This window comes from Accipiter gentilis, chromosome 9 (genome assembly GCF_929443795.1).
Source record: "Accipiter gentilis chromosome 9, bAccGen1.1, whole genome shotgun sequence".
NCBI lineage: Eukaryota > Metazoa > Chordata > Aves > Accipitriformes > Accipitridae > Astur > Astur gentilis.
In genome coordinates, this window is record NC_064888.1 from 20946891 (window position 1) to 20966522 (window position 19632).

At 43.3% G+C, this 19632-nt stretch overlaps 1 protein-coding gene across 6 annotated transcripts in view; it reads left to right on the plus strand.

The window, feature by feature from the left end:
* Positions 1–19632, plus strand: part of SORBS1 (sorbin and SH3 domain containing 1) — a 177489-nt gene that overhangs the window by 89627 nt on the left and 68230 nt on the right. For 2 of the 6 annotated variants that reach the window (XM_049809764.1, XM_049809765.1), the window contains 3 exons: positions 15990–16045; positions 17257–17322; positions 19453–19548. In XM_049809764.1, the coding sequence (XP_049665721.1) occupies positions 16036–16045; positions 17257–17322; positions 19453–19548 (172 nt within the window). In that variant the 5' untranslated portion in view covers positions 15990–16035. Of the gene's footprint in view, positions 1–2783; positions 2893–7150; positions 7223–9068; positions 9147–12218; positions 12297–15989; positions 16046–17256; positions 17323–19452; positions 19549–19632 lie in introns of those variants that run through there. The other 4 variants (XM_049809766.1, XM_049809768.1, XM_049809767.1 and 1 more) reach the window with 4 other exon arrangements.

A 19632-nucleotide genomic window follows, 5' to 3' on the forward strand; every position in this document is an offset into this window, starting at 1 on the left:
ATCCTAACCAGAACCTGGGCAGCTGTTTTGTAACAAAGCAGAAGCTCAGCCCAGCTGAGCGAGGATGCTGGGTGAATGAGTTTGTATTCATTCACAGTACTGGGTGGAACTCCAGCGGGAGCGTGTTATTTTGGCTGAGTTTTGTTTTGCAAGTCAAACCTAGAACTCAGAGGGAACTGAACTAAAAGCTCAAGCATGATATAAGTTTCCTTGCCTTCCTCCTCCATATGCAGAATCAAGTAAGCTCAATCGCTTTTGCGTAGCATCTCCCAGATCTATGAAAAGTACCTTTTCTAAACTACAAGTCACAGCACCTCTTTGACCTCTTCTGTGGCTGGAAAGTCTAGCCCCATGGTATATTGGGGTGGCATAAAAGAACTAGTATGGCTGTGTGACATATATCAAAACACAAAAACCATACGGATTGTGCAGCAAACTTCACAGAGTAGCTTGTAACTGGAACAACCTACTCCCTCCAGTGAAAGGATTTGTTTATGACTTTGGTAGCAAAACAGACATGATGAGGGTAGGCTTGTCCAGTGGCTACTAGAACAGTGGTCCAGAATATCCTAGGACTGGCATGTGCCTCTGTGATGCCAAAGACTTCCTTTGTTGTGCAAATTCTTTTGTCCCTTTTTCCATTTCCTTCAGCTATTACGGTGATCTAGTCTTTTGCAAAGACTTGGGCATTATGAGAGAAAAATACACCAGTGATTGTGCAGAAGCAGTTGCCAGGAAAATTGCAATGCATAGTACGCTATTACTGTGGGTTGATGGTAAACCAGCAACACTTCATAAAGCTATTTATCCTGCACTCAGGGTTGACTTTGGTAGCAACCAAGCTATGTGGCAGTGCAGCCATGCAAAGCTTGCTGCCTAGCTCTCCCTTCACCTAAGTGGAATAGAAAATTGTGTGAAAATTCAGTTTACCATCCAAGTGGTTGTTTGTAGCAGAAACTCCTCCCTCGTTGCCAAGCTGTTTTGAAGCTGGTTCCTGTGCAAAGACTAGAAGTGTTTCAGACCCAATCCTTGACCTGAACTTTCCTATCTAAGTTTGGACCTGAGCCAACCCCCAGATCCTTCCCTACTTTGCCTCTCCCTAGGTGCCATTCTTTCATTCACTAGCTGTTATTTTTTACAGTATGGCTTCTACTCTCTCAGTGTTTTAATCAAGGTCATTTTTATTACCTGAAGACAAACTATCGGAAGCTTCTTTATAAACACCTGCTACACTGCAAGCAGGGCTTCCAAATGATACACTCTCATGTGGTCCAGGTTCCACAACAGACTTGAAGGATATCAAGGAGGTTATCTTAGGGTGGTGAGGGAGGTCTCCTGTTGCATCCTGTTGTATAAACAAGTATGTTTCAAGTAATTGGAGCTGGTGGTGCCTGCACTGCTTACTTTGGACAATGTTGTTGGCTTTCCTGGTTTGTTTTTGAGAACAACATGTGGGGGGTTGTGTTTGGTTTTTTGGGTTTTGGGGTTTTTTGTTTTGTTTTTTTCCAGAGAGTACAGTAGGCTATGACTATTCAAAACATACTGTTTTCCATCATCCTTTCTTCTGACTGTTGATATGTCTGAAATAACCCTCTTCCTCTTCCACCCAAACCAGATGCACCTGACTTTTAAAGCACCTGGAGTCTAAACCTAGATCCAGACCTGAATTTTGCCAATAGCCTCTGATATCTCCTGAGATAAATGAAACCAAAACCTCAGGTACAAGCTCTCCAGCATTCGTCTTTTGGGACATGGTAGTAAATGTGGGCTCGGGGGACCCTCTGTTTACTCTAATTAGAACTACCAGTGGCATGTTAACACTGAGGTATGGGATTGGGCTTAAATGAAGTAAGATAGAGCAGCATTTTCCAACCTCTTCTGGCCCCTTAGCCAATATACCAAGTCAGAACTGTGCCTATATTGGCTAACAATTAAATGATTCATTTGGTGGGAGGTAAGTATTGGGATGCTAAAAGGTGTATTGGTAAGGAAAAGGGAAAGCTTGTGTTGCTGACAGAACCTCAGTCAGCATTTCACAGTGCATCAATATGGGTTTGTTGTGTAGGTATTTGGCGACCTTTGTTATGTGTCTTTCACTAACATTTTACTGAAAGAATCTAAAGTTAGAGTAATCATTGACCCACACAGTAACCTTTGCTCTATGCCCTTCTGCAATCAGCGACTCTTGCCATCTCTGTTGCTTTCTAGATCTTATTTGAATGCCGAGATGCTTGCCTTGCAGTAATTTTCAGTACCTTTTTTCAATCTGTGAATTTGGCAGCAGATCAATGCCTGTACATGCATATTTTAGGAATCAAAATCCAGAGACAGGCTGCAGACAGGCACTCTAGAGTGTCAGTCATGAAAGCCAGCAGTGCTTGGTGCACTCATTGCTGTGGTCTGGTGACAAAGGACAGTACCAAGATACTTGAGGGTCTCCTTCAGATTATTTCCACTATTAAGCTACCACTTGGTCTTGCATGAACCAACCTCCAAGGTCTGATTTCAGGAAGTCTTGGTCCTAGTTGTTTGTTCTGTAGACATTCACTATGGAAGGAAGAGTGAATTGACAGATGGTTATGGGACTGGTGCTACAGCCAGGGGTTTGGCTACTTAGACTGTGGGACTCGCTTTGAGAAACCTGGTCTACTGTGGGCTGACAGGGTCTATCTGTCAGAGAAGGGGAAGAGCATCTTTGGTCATAGGCTTGCCAAACTGCTGAAGTGGGCTTTAAACAAAAGTTGCCAAGGGAAGGGAACCTTAATCCATCCCACTCCTACCAGGTTGATGCCAGTGCCAGCAATAGATACCCAGAGCCTGGAGAAGAATCACAGGTCATCAGGAGAGCACCTGAAGAAGAGCAGCACAAAGGAATTCCAGCCACTCCAGGCAGTAAAGTCAGCTTCATCAGGGGCCCAACTTAAATGCCTCCATGCAAATGCACATACCATAGGGAATAAACAAGGAGTTAGAGGTGTGTGCAGGCTTGTAGGGCTATGATCTTATTGGCATCATGGAGATGCAGTGGGAAGGCTTCTATGACTGGAGTGTTGGGAGGATACAGGCTATTTAGGAAGGGCAGGCAGGGGAGATGAGGAGGGGGTGTCACCCTCTGTTGTGGTTTAACCCCAGCCAGCAACTAAGCGCCATGCAGCTGCTCCCTCACTCCCCCCCACACCCAGTGGGATGGGGGAGAAAATCAGGAAAACAAGTAAAACTCGTGGGTTGAGATAAGAATGGTTTGACAGAACAGAAGAAACTAATAATGATAATGATAACACTAATAAAATGACAACAGCAATAATGAAAGGATTGGAATGTACAAATGATGTGCAGTGCAATTGCTCACCACGCACCAATCGACAACCAGCTAGTCTCTGAGCATTGATCCCCCACCCCCACTCCCCCCAGTTTATACACTAGATGTGGCGTCACATGGTATGGAATACCCCTTTGGCCAGTTTGGGTCAGCTGCCCTGGCTGTGTCCCCTTCCAGCTTCTTGTGCCCCTCCAGCTTTCTCGATGGCTGGGCATGAGAAGCTGAAAAATCCTTGACTTTAGTCTAAACATTACTTAGCAACAACTGAAAACATCAGTGTGTTATCAACATTCTTCGCATACTGAACTCAAAACATAGCACTGTACCAGCTACTAAGAAGACAGTTAACTATCCCAGCTGAAACTAGGATACCCTCTTATGTCAGTGACCAGCTGGAGTGCATGGAGCTCCACCTGGGGATGGACAAGGAGCTGACTGAGAGCCTGTGGGTCAGGATTAAAGGGAGGGCAGGGACAGGTGACATTAGAGTTGGGGTCTGCTACAGGCCACCTGACCAGGAAGACTGAGCAGATGAGGCCCTCTATAGACAGACAGGAGCAGCCTCACAAGCCCCTGTCCTCATGGGGGACTTCAAGCACCCCAATACCTGTTGGAGGGGCAACACAGCAGGGCATAAGCAATCCAGGAGGTTCCTGGAATGTGTTGATGATAACTTCCTTCTCCAAGTGATAGAGGAGCCAATGAGGAGAGGTGCTATGCTGGACCTTGTTCTCACCAGCAAGAAGGGGCTGGTGGGTAATGTGAAGCTCAAGGGTGGCCTTGGCTGCAGTGAGCATGAAATGGTGGAGTTCAAGATCCTTAGGGCAGCAAGGAGGGCACACAGAAAGCTTGCTACCCTGGACTTCAGGAGAGCAGACTTTGGCCTCTTCAGGGATCTGCTTGGTATGGTACCATGGGATACAGCTGTGGAGGGAAGAGAGGTCCAAGAAAGTTGGCTAATATTCAAGGATTACTTCCTCTAAGCTTAGGAGTGATGCATTCCAACAAAGAGGAAGCCAGGCAAAAATGCCAGGACTCCTATGTGAATGAAGTTGCTCCTGAACAAACTCAAAACACAAAAAGGAAGCCTACAGAGGGTGGAAGCAAGGACAGGCAGCCTGGGAGGAATACAGAGAAATTGTCTGAGCAGCCAGGGATCAGGTTAGGAAAGCTAAAGCCCTGCTAGAGTTAAATCTGGCCAGGGATGTTGAGGGCAACAAGAAAAGCTTCTGTAGGTACATCGGTGATAAAAGGAAGACTAGGGAAAATGTGGGCCCTCTCTGGAAGGAAACGGGAGACCTGGTTACCTGGGACGTGGAGAAAGCTGAGGTACTCCATGACTTTTCTGCCTCAGTCTTTACCGCCAAGCGCTCCAGCCACTCTGCCTGAGTCGCAGAAGGCAAAGGTAGGGACTGGGAGAATGAAGAACTGCCCATTGTAGGAGATCATCAGGTCTGAGACCACCTAAGGAACCTGAAGGTGCACAAGTCCATGGGAGCTGATGAGATGCACCCGTGGGTCCTGAGGGAACCAGCAAATGAGGTTGCTAAGGCACTATCTGTCATATTTGAGAAGTTGTGGCAATCCGGGGAGGTTCCCACTGACTGGAAAAGGGGAACAACCCCCATTTTTAAAAAGGGAAAAAAGGAAGACCTGGGGAACTGCAGGCCAGTCAGTCTCACCTCTGTGCCTGCAAGATCATGGAGTGGATCCTCCTGGAAACTATGCTAAGGCATGTGGAAAATAAGGGCTTATCATGCCTGACAAATTTGGTAGCCTTTTATGATGGGGTTACAGTGTTGGTGGTTAAGGGAAGGGCAACTGACGTCATCTACTTGGACTTGTGCAAAGCATTTGACACTGTCCTGCATGACATCCTTGTCTCTAAATTGGAGAGATGTGGATTCGATGGATGAACCGCTCAGTGGATAAGGAATTGGCTGGATGGTTACACTCAGAGTTGCAGTCAATGGCTCACTGTCCAAGTGGAGACGAGTAACAAGTGGTGTTCCTCAGGGGTTGGTACTGGGACCAGTGCTTGTTTAACATCTTTGTTGGTGACATGGATAGTGAGATTGAGTGCACCCTTAGCAAGTTTGCTGACAACACCAAGCTGTGTGGGGCGGTCAACATGCTGGAGGGGAGGGATGCTATCTAGAGGGACCTTGACAGGATTGAGAGGTGGGCCCATGGGAACCTCAAGAAGTTCAACAAGGCCAAGTGCAGGGTCCTGCACATGGGTTGGGACAATCCCAAGCAGAAATAGAGCCTGGGTGATGGGTTGATTGAGAGCAGCTGTGCTGAGAAAGACTTGGTGGTATTGGTGGATGACAAACTGAATATGAACCAGCAATGTGTGCTTGCAGCCCAGAAAGGCAATCGTATCTTGGGCTGTGTCAAAAGAAGTGTGGCTAGCAGGTCGAGGGAGGTGCTTCTTCCCCTCTACTCTGTTCTTGTTGGGTCCCACCTGGAGTACTGTGTGTTCAGCTCTGGAGTCCCCAACATAAGAAGGATAGGCATGGACTTGGTGCACACCCAGAGGAGGGTCACAAAGATAATCAGGGTCTGGAGCACCTCCCCTGTGAGGACAGGCTGAGAGAGTTGGGGTTGTCCAGCCTGGAGAAGAGAAGGCTCTGGGGAGACCGTATAGCGCCCTTCCAGTACTTAAAGGGGGCCTATAGGAAAGATGGGGAGGGACTCTTTATCAGGGAGTGTAGTGATAGGATGAGGGGTAATGGTTTTAAACTGAAAGAGGGTAGCTTTAGATTAGACATTAGGAAAAAATTCTTTACTCTGAGGGTGGTGAGACACTAGAACAGGTTGCCCAGAGAAGTTGTGGATGCCCCATCCCTGGAAGTGTTTAAGGTCATGTTGGATGGGGCTTTGAGCAACCTGGTCTAGTGGAAGATGTCCCTGCCCATGGCAGGGGGTTTGAACTAGATGATCTTTAAGGTCCCTTCCAACCCAAACCAGTCTATGATCCTGTGCTGCTACTCACCTTCCTAACCAACAGGCTGCCCAGGCCTGGGGATGTGAGTGTACCCTCACTCTTCTAAAAGTTGGCACCACCTCCGCTCCAGTGTGAGTCTTAGGCTGTCTAAAGGGGAGCCAGGCTGCACTGTGTTGGGGACACTCCGCTTTAGGGACACCCTAGTACAGCTTGTGGCTTAGAAAGCTCCTTTGATGCCTGTTATGATGCCCATGGAGTGGGCATATAATTTGTAATAGCCATTCAAGCAGTTAGTTTCCCTTTGTGTCATGTCAGGTATTTATGCTACAAATCTCAGCTGCTAAGTGCAGAAACATTAGCTGCCTGTTCAGCTCCTACCCATTGAAATAGGATCTGCTGTGTCCAATGCTGATGAAAATATTTGTTCCTTGACAAGCAGATGCTGCCTGGTTAAAAAAAAAAAAAAAAAAAAAAAAGGGTGCTTTTTCAACTATTTTCCCTGTACTTTAATGTTTCCTCAAGGTCTGCCTGTCACTTCCCTTCTGAAGTGCATCCCATACCCATGCTACCATGGAGTGTCACCTCCAAACTTTCTCTCTTTCCTTTCCCCAGCTCCAGAGCTGCAGGAGGAGTCAGTGTCTTTTGTGATGACAGTGGCAGGGGAGTGACAGGCAGGCAGGGTGGGTGGGGGTGGCTGATGGTGAGCAAGCCTAGTGACAGCATGGGGTGACTAAGAACCAAATGGCTAATTAAAGCACAGCAGTAGGAGGAGCAAAGTATTTAAGGGTGCCAGAGAGAGATAGGGAGATGCCTCCACAAATTTCTTGTTACACCTCAGCAGCCAAGTGACTGGGCAGCACAGTGAAAGGTTTCCTTAACTCTTTCATGCCTTTTATGGAGTGAAATCAAGGGACTTGGAAAATGGCACCATTAACGGAAAAGTCTGAATCAAGGTAAGGATACTGGTATGTTTTTTTAGTCACAGTTAGTCAAAGCTAGTCCTCTTACAGCTGATGTGGGGTGAACTCCCAGGACTTTACATGGCACTGGCCTATGCACTGAGTGAGTAGGTCTGTTGGGGTGGTACACACTGATTTTTCAGATTGCTTCTTTCATTTGGATAGATATTTCCGGTTGCTGTTTGAAAAGAGGGGAGGTATCAAGGTATTGATTACATGGGTTTGTGTTCTCATTAAGGGAAATGGGCAGATCCTTGCCTCCTTACCCTAGTGACTGGATCTTTCTCCTACCTATTTTTATGGGAAGGAAGGATTGAAAGCAGTTCCTGAATGCTGATTCTGAGGCAGTTGCCAAAACGAAAATGATGAGAACGGATGTGGAGTTCTCAGCAATATGTGAATTTGGTCACCTGAGGGTGGAGGAGTCAGAGGGAAGTGAAGACTGGCTTCTGGAATATAACTTTCTGGTACTTCTGGAGACACTTTGGGTGTCAAACTGTTGCTTAACCCAGCAGTTTGGTTTTCTCAGAACATTCTGCGTACTGAGTAGAGGAGCAGTTGCTGTGTTCATTCCAGCATGTAGGTGACTTTAGAGGCAGCGCAGTCCAATGAGGCTAGCAAGCTAGCACTCCAGCCTGAATTCCCTGGCAGGTGTGGGTTTGCTGTCTGGCCTTGGATGTTTGACAGTGACCAGCCTTCTGAGTTCTGCTGGGACCTTTTTGTGCATGATATTCAGGTAGATGAATCAGTTCCCTGGCAATTTTTCTAGTGTAGCAATCCCTCCAGGCTGGCAAAGGCCAAAGGAAAATGACCCTGCCTAATTTCAACTTGCATCCCTAGGCTTGTCAAAGGTGTGTTGGAAGTATTGTATGCCTGGCTCCCCATATGTGTTGGCTAGACTTAGCTTTATGTGGTTCCCTGGAGGTTATTGCAGTTGCGTGGAAATGAGACTAAGTCTCAAAATGGTTTTGCTTATTCTGAAACTATAAAAAGCTAACTACAAGACTGATACGGGCACCTTGTTACACTGTGCCAGCTCAGCTGATTTCAGATGTTGCATAGAATAAAGGCACGAATCTTCCATCTCTGTTTAAAATAAGAATCACCTATATACCTTGAAAAGTGTTAGCTGTTGCTTAGTGAGTGTTTGTGCAGAGCTTCAAAACAGCTACTGCTAGCAGAGGTCATAAAAATTGTTTGGTGTGGTTGCCACAGTGAACACTTATTAATGCCTATGCAATTCCTCTGCCTTACACAACTAGGAATCTCGGGATGTGTCTGGGATGGTATAACGTGGTCTGTAGCATTAAAGTATCTGGCTTATATGTCAGAGGTGCATCAGAATCTTCTCTCTACCCTCATTTTTGTGAAATGTTTGTAATCTGGATTCGAACTTTGTGACACTAGTCAGTCTCTAATTAGTATTTCTACTTAATGCAACTTCCTCTTATTTATTACTTCACTGTTTAAGAGTGTGTGACAGAGGTGAAGACAGCTTTTGTAGTCTTTGTTATACAAAATCATGCAAGAGAAGCTGCTGGATGTTGTTTAGATGATCTAATTGATTGTATTAATAGAATGCCATTCACTCTAGTAAATGCAATGTAGTGTTTGTGTCCCTCAATCCTGCAGTCAGCTGAATGCATCCATTGTTATACGTAATTAGGGCTTCTGGAATTTGGGCCTGTTTATTTACAGCAATTGTTCTCCAGAGGCACAAGTGGCCCCATATCAGACGTGTACAGAGAGTTAAGTGCAGTACGCAGGGCACCCCAGCTGCACAGCTCTTACAAGTAGTCTCACAACAGCTTGAACTCAACAAATCTTCTATTTCTTCCAGCTGAAGTATAAAACCACCATCCTCTTGGCTAGGTGCAGTCATTGCAGATTGTCTGAAAGATTTCTGTTTTTCAAAAGGGTAAATCTGGTGTCATTGAATTAATTATCCCTTAACTGTAAATAAATCCTAATTTTAGTAGATCCGTGCTCCCTTCCCAAATTCCTGTACAAGTCTCAGTTGAGTTACGTGTCCTGAATGGTCTCAGGTTGTGGTATGCTGTTAAATCATTTACAGCTTTCCCTCTGGAGCTGGCAGCCTCAGAGCTGAGCCCAGTGAGCTCCCTTGTATAGGATGTACATCAGTTTGTGAAGTGCTTCCATCTATGAGGTGTTAGCATACATATCACAGATAAATCTGAGCAGAGATCTTAGCTTTTGCTGCTCTCAAATGCTGTGCCTTGTGTCTCGTGCTAAGATGAATATGAGATTTTATTTAAAATGTCCTATAAATTTTTATTTTTCTTTCCAAAGTTTTAAAATGTTCATGTGAACTGCTTGGATGTATGGGTGTGGCACAAAGGCATTTGTTTCTTTAGCAGAAATGAATGATATGTGGGCCACAGCTACTGTCGCCATCATCTCAGCCATCAAATACAAAAAACAGAGGACAGTCATGACAGACGCAGGAGGAAGTCAAAGCCCAGTTACAGTGTATTTAAAATCTACTGTCATGAGAAGAAATGTTTTTGACTGTATGGCTACTGCCATGAGTAGTTAACTTATCCAGAGGGAACCAGTGATGCACTGCATGCCAAGTTACTCTTCTGTCTGCTCTGTGCCAAACAACCCTCTGGTGGGCTGTTTTCTAAGCCATGTGTCTGTAGCGGAGGAGGAGGTTGATGGCTCAGGGAGGAACCACCTTTCATCCCCACAGCCCTGCAGGTATAAGTCATTGTCACTTAATGAAGGTTCAGTGGCTGATGTGAAATTATTGCAGTCTATTTCTTTGCAGGGAGGTCCCTGTAGACATCAAATCATTATTTGTACTAGCACTGACTGTAGAATTGTTTTTAGCAGACAGGCCAGAATTAGAACGGACAAAAAAGCTGATTTACCTTTTAAACCTTGCTTTTCAGCTGTTGGGCGTGTCATCTGTAGGCTTTGCTCTCTGGTTCTGTGACATTAAGCAGAGTTTAGACTTTGGACTGCCAGCCTTTTACAATCTTCTGCTATTTGCCAGAGTTTAATGAGATGGGTGACAACATGCAGACCAATTGCTTTGGAAATGCTTGTTTACAGGCTTGCAAAATGAAGACCCAGAGGTGCAATCGCTTTCTAAAAATGCATGAATGGGGGTGAGCGCAAGGGGGAAGAGCTGCTTAAACAGAAAAATTGTGTTGGTGCAAAACAATTTAGCTGTAGCTCTTCATGAATTAAATTTAGGTTGCAAATCAGAAACAGCTTTCAAGCCATAAGAGGAATGAGTTCTGGAGCAGGCTTCCAGGAGCAGCAGTGGAGGCAGGAAACCTTACCAGTTTTAAGCTGGAATGTGAAACGTCCTTGCACAGGATTGTATGACACAGTTGCCTGCAATAGCATGGGAGTAGGCCTGATGACCCAGGAGATCCTTTTCTGCCCCCTGCTCCAAAAGTGGTGACCTTGAACTGAGTTAACTCAGGTTGCAGCTAAACTTTGTTTACTCTGAAGTTGATGACTGTAAGATGACTTGGTACAAAAGCATCTCCGAGTTCTTAAAGCCACATCTCCTAATTTACATTTACTATTTGACTTTTAGTATTAAGAGGGTCACAGTCCTCTTAAGTTGCACAAAAACTGGCACACATACCCCAGAAAACTTAATTTTGCCCATTAGGAAGGAAAAAAACATGCACCATTAAAAAAAAAAAAAAAAAAAAGGGCAGTGATACTGCATATGAAATGTGCTATGTTCATTTATTCTAACAGCTGTAACTTCAAGTATTTATAAGAACACCTTATCCAAGTTTGTGTTCTATGCTGCCATTTATTTAATTTAGTGAGCTTTCACTGCTCCCTCTCTGCTGTCTTAACGCTTGTTGAAAAGCACGGGGAGGCTGTTGTCTTGTGCAGAATTGGTATGATTCTTCTGTGTGCACTGCTTGGTTATTCATAGTCTTTTTATGACATTTATTCTTAGGAGCATAATGTCTTCTGAAGGAATGACAGGATGTTCTTTAGCCATTAAAATAAAAATGACAGGCAACATATTTTTCTCAGTATTTCAGGATAAGAGAATAATGATACTTGGAGAGAGAGCTGATTGCCTGGGTTAACCTGGAGCTGCCATCATACAGTTCTACTTATTTTTTTCTTGCCACACTTTGTAATACAAAGTGAGAAGTACGGAGGAGATGTTATTTGCATCAAGTTCCTTTGAGCAGAGGAACCACCTGGCAGGAGGCATAGGCTACAGTCTTTGCCCACTTCCCAGGTTTGGGACTCCACATTGCTGGCATGGCATGACTGGTTGAGCAGAGCATCTGGGTCAGGAACATTGGTGGCAATGTGAGAAAGGGTCTGAGCCAGGGACTAAACGAATGAGTGCTGTCTGTGATGTGTGAGACCTGACCAGGTGAAAATAAGTTTTGTGATTGCTGATCATCCCTGAAATCTGAAAGCTTACCATTTTTTAAAAGCCTCAACTCCTAGATTATACTAATACAAATAAGAATTTGATTTTTCATTTAAGTCCAGCCACAAAACACCTAAGGCTCTTGTATATGGAAAGACAACTTTGAAAATGTAAAAAATTCAGACCTGAGAAGGTAAAGCAGGACTGCAAATCTTGGGAATATAAAGGACCTGCCCAATAAGTTTTGAATGCTCATCTCATGTTTAGCAATTGGTTTAAAATCCTGTGTGAGTCATCAGAGCTGTCATTAATAACAACAGAAGAAACGAAAGGAAATTACTTTTCCCCACACGCACATTAGACCACCAAAAATAACCACTGCCTGGGACTCTTAGCTGAGATACCAGTGACTTAAGAGCGTGTGTCCTTGCTTGGAACTATTAATGAGCTGTTTGTTACCCCCTGCCGTTGTAGGGGGAGTACTCAAACGTTTAGAGCATGTGAGATAATCCAGAGACATGCTGTGCAGAAGTAGTTGCCACTTATCTGCATTCCTCCTAAATAGGCTTCTAAATGCACTGCTCTCTTTTCCACACCAAGTAGGGAAGGAGCTGCAGCCTTGGAAGAAGTGTACTGGGAGTGAAGGGGAGGAAGGAAGCATTAAACATCTGTCCAGAGGTATGACCAAGCTGGCAAAGAGTTGGTGGATGTTATGTATGGACATTGGCATGTTCAGGGTTACAGCTGCTGGCTTATGCTCTGAGGAATTCGTTACCTTTCATTGAATGTCTGCATCTTTGATGCTTTTGTTGCTATGTCTGTCACATTTCAGGAAAGGCATGAATTCCAGTCTGGCAAGGAGGCACTGGCTAGCTGGCTAGAGCAGGGAGCTGTAAGGAGACACAGGGGGGTTCTGGAGTGTCATGTAATGTCACATCACGTCAGATCCGGCAGTACTAATTTTTTCTGGTTTTAATATTGACATGTGGGATCTTGGGTTTGGTTCCCTTTGAAAGGCTCCCTTCTGAAGTGCTGCAGTGAGTGCTTGCATGTGTGTCTACAGGAACGGTTTGGCCACCTCTACAGGAAGCTCTCAAGGGGAGCTGGCAGCAGCAAATGTTTCCAGATCCATCTGCTCCCACAGCCCACAGACAGCATGTCTGGCCAATGTGTCGGAGACTGCTCTAAGGATGTACCATCCAAACACTCAACGGCACACTGACTTGCAGCATGTACCTTCCCAAGTGTTACAGAGGGCAACACTTTGCTAGACTGGGGCTGTGGAACCAGATGTGCTGTCTGGCTGGACCATGTATCTGATCCCAAGAGCAGCCTTAGGCCTAAGATAGGCCTAATAGGACTTCAGTGTGTGGTTTGGGTTAAGCATATGGGAGGCAGGTAGAATGACTCTCTAGCCTCAGTGCAAAAAGGCACTGAAGCATGTTCTCAACTGCAAAAGTGCACTATAATTTCCTCAATCTAAACAGCAGTTATTTCTACCTGCATGCAGCAAATCTGTGTGCAGATCCTCAACTAGTCAAAATCAACTTTTAAGTGGAGTTTCTGGAGTTACACCAACCCAGGTGCTCAGGATTGGTTATGCTCTCCCCAAGCACACTGAATCCATTCTGTGTATGGGAACCTGTGTCAAGTATGCGTTCATTTCAGTGCTTGAATAATGTTGATTAATTTCACATTAAATGAATGCTGAATGCTTCTTATTTTAATTGAATTCTGTAATTGCTAGTAAGTGTGGGGATATGTGGAAAAGTAATTTTTCTACATGTAGTTCTAATGAGTTTGTACACCTCCTCCATTTAATTTTAGCAAACTTACTTCTTATAATTATCACTTTATTTTTAACCTCAAATCACTTCATGTGAAAATTTGTTCTTCTAAGGCCAAATAATTGTGCTTTTTTTTTTTGGTGTGAATTCTTTCCTTAATGTTTTTCTCAATGAAATGAAGGCCAGTGCTTCACACTAAGCAATGTCAAGACTCTTGAATAAAAAAAAAAAACATCACTGAAATCGGAGTTCTATGGCAGTTGTGATGTCACTGTTTCTAAAGAGACATGGGACAGTTTAAAAGGTATAGAGCATGGGGTCACAAGTTTAATTACTTGGATGTTGCTGTTGTGGAAGGGGACCTGTGTTGCTCTGGGATTGCAGTAGCGGTGGACCCTGCCTTTGCCAAGGCACGTGAGCTAGTATTTCCTCTTTCCTCTCCTGAAAAGGTAATATGCTAGATTTTTTTTTTTATTATTATTATTTTTTCCTTCCCCAGCCTTTTTTATCTTGTATACTAGAGGAAAGCATGCAACCTTTTGGGGATGCTTGGAGTGGAAGAAATTTTCTGTTGACTTGCATGAAGCCTATGGAGAGGGCCAGTACTGAGTCAAAACTTCTGGGTACCAGCAACATCCTCAGCTTCAGAATGGCTTTAATCCTAAAGCTGAGTTAAGACTTACTGCAGTACTGCCCCTTCTTGTAGTTTTTCTCCCTGCTCTATGGCAGGACTCGTATTTATCCAGTGACTTTAACTCGTAACAGTTTTCCGTATGTAGAAGAGCGTGATACTGCTACAAATCTCCTTAGCCTGGATAGCCTATTATTTTAGTCTGTTTCTTTCTGCTTTGCTTGAACTAAGGCATCTTTCTGTAACTGAGACGTATGGAGATCAGAAAGACCATTATTATTATTAAGTACATTTGTCTAAATTTTCAGGCTGTGTCAACTGTTACTATTTCAGGGTACTTACTGTTAATATGAAATGGTAGAAACAAAAAGCAGATACTGTACAGGCAGGCACAGTCAGGCAGCAGACCTTTAAGTTGGGCTTAGCTTTTGTTGTTGACTAGTTTTAGACTGCACCCTCCACTTCACACTGTGTTTTACTGGGATCAGTTTGGAGTTAGACTGCATCCTGCTGAGCCTTCACCAACCCATGACGTATATCTTATGTGCGTATTTTCATGAAGAAAATTTTAAATACTTAAATGTTGGCAGCTGTTGCTAGGGTGGCATGCTGGAGAGCCCAGATATTGGCTGGTTTTACAGACAGATCTGTTAGTATATTTGCTTGTTGAATTTTCTTTTCTTTCCTTTTGTGTATCTGTTGAACATGCTTATTATATCCTGGCTGGTATGAGACAAATGCTAGTTAAGAATGGGGACACCAGAGGCAAGAGAGCAAATTCAATTCCCTGAAGGCAATTTCCACCTCTTACAATGTCCCACTGCTGCCTCCAGTTCATGCAACAAGAAAACAAGTATCTCCAACTCTCTTGTTTAGTTTCTTGTTTCTCTGAGCAATTTTCCTTGTACTTCACAGATTAAGGTCTTTGTTTATGCATGATTTCACAGCTTCAGATACCTACTACTATTCATGTCATGGAAGCCATTAATTGGCTGGAGTTACACTTGATCTTGGTCTCTTTAGCACTAACTTTTGGTGGTGCTGGTAAGATTGGAACACAAAATTAAAGGGTTTGTAATTCAACCTAGGACCTTTAGAGAGTTGAGAGATCTTGGCAAACATGGACTTGTTACATAGCAATGTGGCTCTTTGACTATTCAAACAAACTTCTGTGGTGTGACATTGAAACCTGTTTGTTTGCTGCAGATACCAAGCCCCCACAGGATTCGGCACTGGGTACGAATAGGCCCCACAGTTTTCCTCCCTAGACTGTCATGACCATGAAAATTGACTTATTTCTCCTCGGGTCCCCATCTGGTAGTTTTTCTCTTGGGTTGGTAATTTCACTGCCTTTGGTCCCAGGAGGATTAAAGCCTCTAATTGTAAAGTTTCATTTACTGGAGTCTCATCCTGAAAATACCAGTGGCACTGCAGCAAATGATTGGTGCAGAAGTTAATGTGCGTTTCGACAAGTGTGTGTCTTCTGTATTGTAACATCTTTCAAAGGAGAGACCAGACTGGCTTTGATCTAAGCAACAGATCGCCTTGAAATCTGGCAATGGTCTAAGTTGAGAGTTTTAGCTTAAAGCTTTTAGTCTCCCTGAGATGTCTTTATTTTTTCTTAATGGTGATGCACATTTTATATATTAGAAACTAGCCAGATTTGCACTTTGCCATATATAGACTCTTAGGCTTTAATCGGTATCTTGCAATTTAATGTTGAGGATTAGTCTTGAAGTCTGAAAGTAGTACCTATGTTGGGTGGAAGTGCTCTTTGATTTCTGATAATTATCAGCAAAAAACATAACTGGTGATTGACATAAATCCATTTGGGTTTTGAAACTAAATTTTTTGAAGAAACTGTGACTATTACCTTGGCTTCAGCATCATGTCCGGTGCTGTCTGGGGAAACATGAAATGTAACATAACCATTCTGCCTTTCACTTTAAACAGACATAAACAAAATCCAGAAGTGAAAAAGGCAAGTCCCTCCACCACAATGAGCTCTGGTAAGTCTGTGTTGATTTTCACTTGCCCTTGTTGGCATTCCTTTTTATTACTAGAAATATTCCTGTCTGTTTCTGATGCAATTACTCTTTCCTTTTTTTGACTCTTCTTCTGCCTCCCAGAAAGAGTCAAAGCCCTTGAAAGCTCAAGGTATCTGACTATTGAGACACAGAGGCACGGCTTCTTAGGAAAAAGAGTCCTGGCTTCATGTTTGTTCTTTCAACTTGGCCCATAATGCTCAAAAAATGCATAGAAACATCTTAAGCTGGTGTAGCTCAGTTTAGCTTCTTTCACTTTGGAATACAAGAATTCAAAATTATTGATTACCTGAAAAAATTATCTAAAAGAATGTTATATGTTTTAATAGGGGTGAATGCAAATTTGACATCTGGTTAGGAAAAAAATCAGCTGCACAAAGAAAAATGAGGGACCAGGAAATGTGGCCTGGTTGGGAAGAGGAAAGCTTCTCTGCTTGGCTGGGTAGCCGGCTAAATCAGAGTGAAAAAGCAGATGCCATACCTAAGTGCCATATGTAGGACCTGTGGAATAATATTCCAACTTGATTTTAGCACTTTATCAAGTCTCAGCTAGACTATCATGTCCAGTTTTTAGCACCACATTTGGAAAGAGTCCAAAGGAAGGCTAGGAGACTAATCAGGGTCTGAAGAACATGAGCTGGGAATTTGGCTTAAGCATTGATAAGCTTCCAGGTTGTGAAGCACTGGAACAGGTTGCTTTAGAGTGTTGCTGGAAGTTTTTAAGAACTCATTAGGCAAACACTTGTCAGCAGTGACAGAGGTAGATTTGTTTCTGCCATAGGTCAGGAAGGAATATGGCTTTGGATGACCCTTGGAGGTCCTTTCTAGCACTATCTTCTGTGCTTCTCTGAATTTATTCATGTCAGCTGAGGACATTGCAGACTTGAAAAATCTCTCTTGAAAATCTCATCACTGAGCTGGATACCATATGCATATACAGAGACAGTGCCTATTTAAAAAATGCTGTGATCTAGGTAGGCAAAGGGAAGGGAGAAACAGGGGTGTCACCCAAGAGAAATTTGTGTCTCCAAGTAACATTTCCTGAGGTAGTAGGAATACTTCCTAGCTCATGAATCAAATAGTGCTGACCCATGGCATCCCCTCATAGTCAGAGGTTAAATTCAGTTACAGAGGTTTTAATCCAGAAGTAATCCACTGCTTCGTTTGTCTTGCAGAACACGAAAAAATTGATGCTACAAAAACTGTTGTCAACGGGCTGAGCAGCAATGGACAAGAAAAAGGTGGGTTAAGAGCTTCAGAAACATCTCTTCAGCTCCCCCTGCATGTCAGCTGCGTGATGTGGTTGATTTCCCCAGACATTCACTACAGCAGGCATTTCCAAATTTAGTTTGCTTGGCGACTGATACAAGAAAAGCCTTGTGCTGCACCATGTCAGCAGCAGCAGTATTTCTTAGCTCAACAAGTGTTCTTTGTCTCTTAAAGGTGGCAGGCTGGATTTGCCTCTTTGTATATTTTTAGTGCTGTTTTGAGGAAAGCTGTGCACTACTTGTAAGCACCTGTGAATCAATATCTTATTGTGTTTAGACAGCATGGATTTGTGGGTGCCTATGTCTGAATGCTGTTAACTTCAGTGGGAGGTGAAGGTTTGAGCTGAGGATTAAAGGACAGGAACTAACCATTGAAGTAATAAAAAAAAAGTAAAAATCTGTCATTAGCAACAACGATTTTAAACCCCAAACTTCTCTAAACAAACCAGTCCCTGTGTTAACATCAGCACCTTTGCAGTGTGCTTTATAGAATTCAGTTTTGTTTAGTGATAGTGTGTGTTTTGGCAGGGTGAAAGTATGTGATTGTATGAGTTGGTTTTCTGCTGGTTTCATTTCCTTTCTTTTCCTTTGATGGCTTTTTATAGTGGTTAGTATTTTGACTGCATTGTAGATGGATGAATTGAGTCAGTTACAGAGCAGAACAGAATTAGGGTTCTTTCCTAACCCTCAGGCTATTTGGATTTGGGATCTATTGTATTCGCAGGGTCTCCAGTGCTCAGGGAGAAGCATGGAGAACAGGGTTTGATTTGGGTTCCTCTTTTATATACATTTAACCCCCCACCCCCCCAAACTTAAAACAATCACATCAAATTAAAAACTAATTATTTTATGAGCTTTGAAAAAAAAATCTATCAAGCTCTTCTACTATCCTTTTGCTTGAGAGCCTTTTTCTAGGTTGGTAAAATCTGTGCTTTCCAGTTTTGCCAGGGACCAGAAAGATCGGCCACAAGAGGGGGTGTACACACCACCCCGATGTCAGTGCTTCCCTCAAGCTGGCCCAATGCTCAGTATTGGTGTGTAAAGTATTAGAAATATGGTTCCTTTTATTCCTGATTTTGCAGGCCTGAGAGAAATGGCATGGAACGTGAGGAGGCACCTAGCATTTTCCAGTTAATACATGCAGAAAGCTAGTAGGTTTTAAAGGAGAAAATCCTGGCTCTGCAGAAATCAAAAGGACAACTCAAGGTATTCTGGTGGAGCCATGATTTACAAGATGTTTATCTTGGCAGATAAGGTTGAGATTCACCTCTGAGTAGTTTTGCCTTTGCCTTTTTTACCACCCCCCCCCCCCCCCCCCCCCTTTTTTAAAAAAAAAAAAAAAAGTTTCACATTAGCTGCAATACAGAGTCAGACAGAGGAAGTACCAGCTGGTTTGGACAGTTCTGTAACAATTGCTAGAATTTTGCACAGTGCTACATACGGTTTTCCCCTATGTTACTACATCTAGTATAATTAGTGTGTTATCTGATGGAGTCCAGCAGAAATCTCTTCAATTTACTGTTTAAATGGATGGATTTTTTTATGAAATGGGTATTTTGATGCTACCCTTTGGTGTGAGACGATTTTCAAGATTATTTCATGTTTCATTTCCTTCTGTTGCTGAACTTGTAAAATATGTCCCATAAAATACAGAATTCATGTAATGTGGCTGGTTTAATGTTCCCCTCTCAACCTTTCAATCCCTTTTTTTCCACTTTATTTTATTTTAATGGAGCCATATTAATGTTAACTTAACATTTTTATTTTTTGCATGTGGTCTATCTCAGCTAAATGATTACACTAAAATTTTTTGATGGCTTCTAAAAACTAATGCTTCCAGATTCTTTTTTGCCTGCAGCATAGTGGCAGTCAGCAGTTAGTCAATTCAGTAAGCAGTTCTGTATGCTGCATAAATCAGACACGTCCCAAGTTAGGGCAAACGAAGGGATATTTTTAACGGTTGCATCGCTGCTCTCTGGACTGCTTTTGTATTTGAAATTTCCTGCTATTGTGTCTCCAAGTACATTAGAAAATTTTGTGGCATGCTTCCCAAACTCTGTTCTTCCCTTTTTGTGTGTGCCATTTACACTTTTGTGTTTGCAGCTGTTGACGTCCCTTTATGTACACGCTCTATTTCTGCTGTTAAAATAATCCCTGTGAAGAAAGTGAAAAGTTCTCCTCACCTAGTGCTGCCTACAGGTATCTTCTTCCTTCCTTCCCCTGCCATGCATTAGTTGGCCATCATTCTCTCTCTCCCCTAGCCCTGCCTTTCCCTGCTTCACC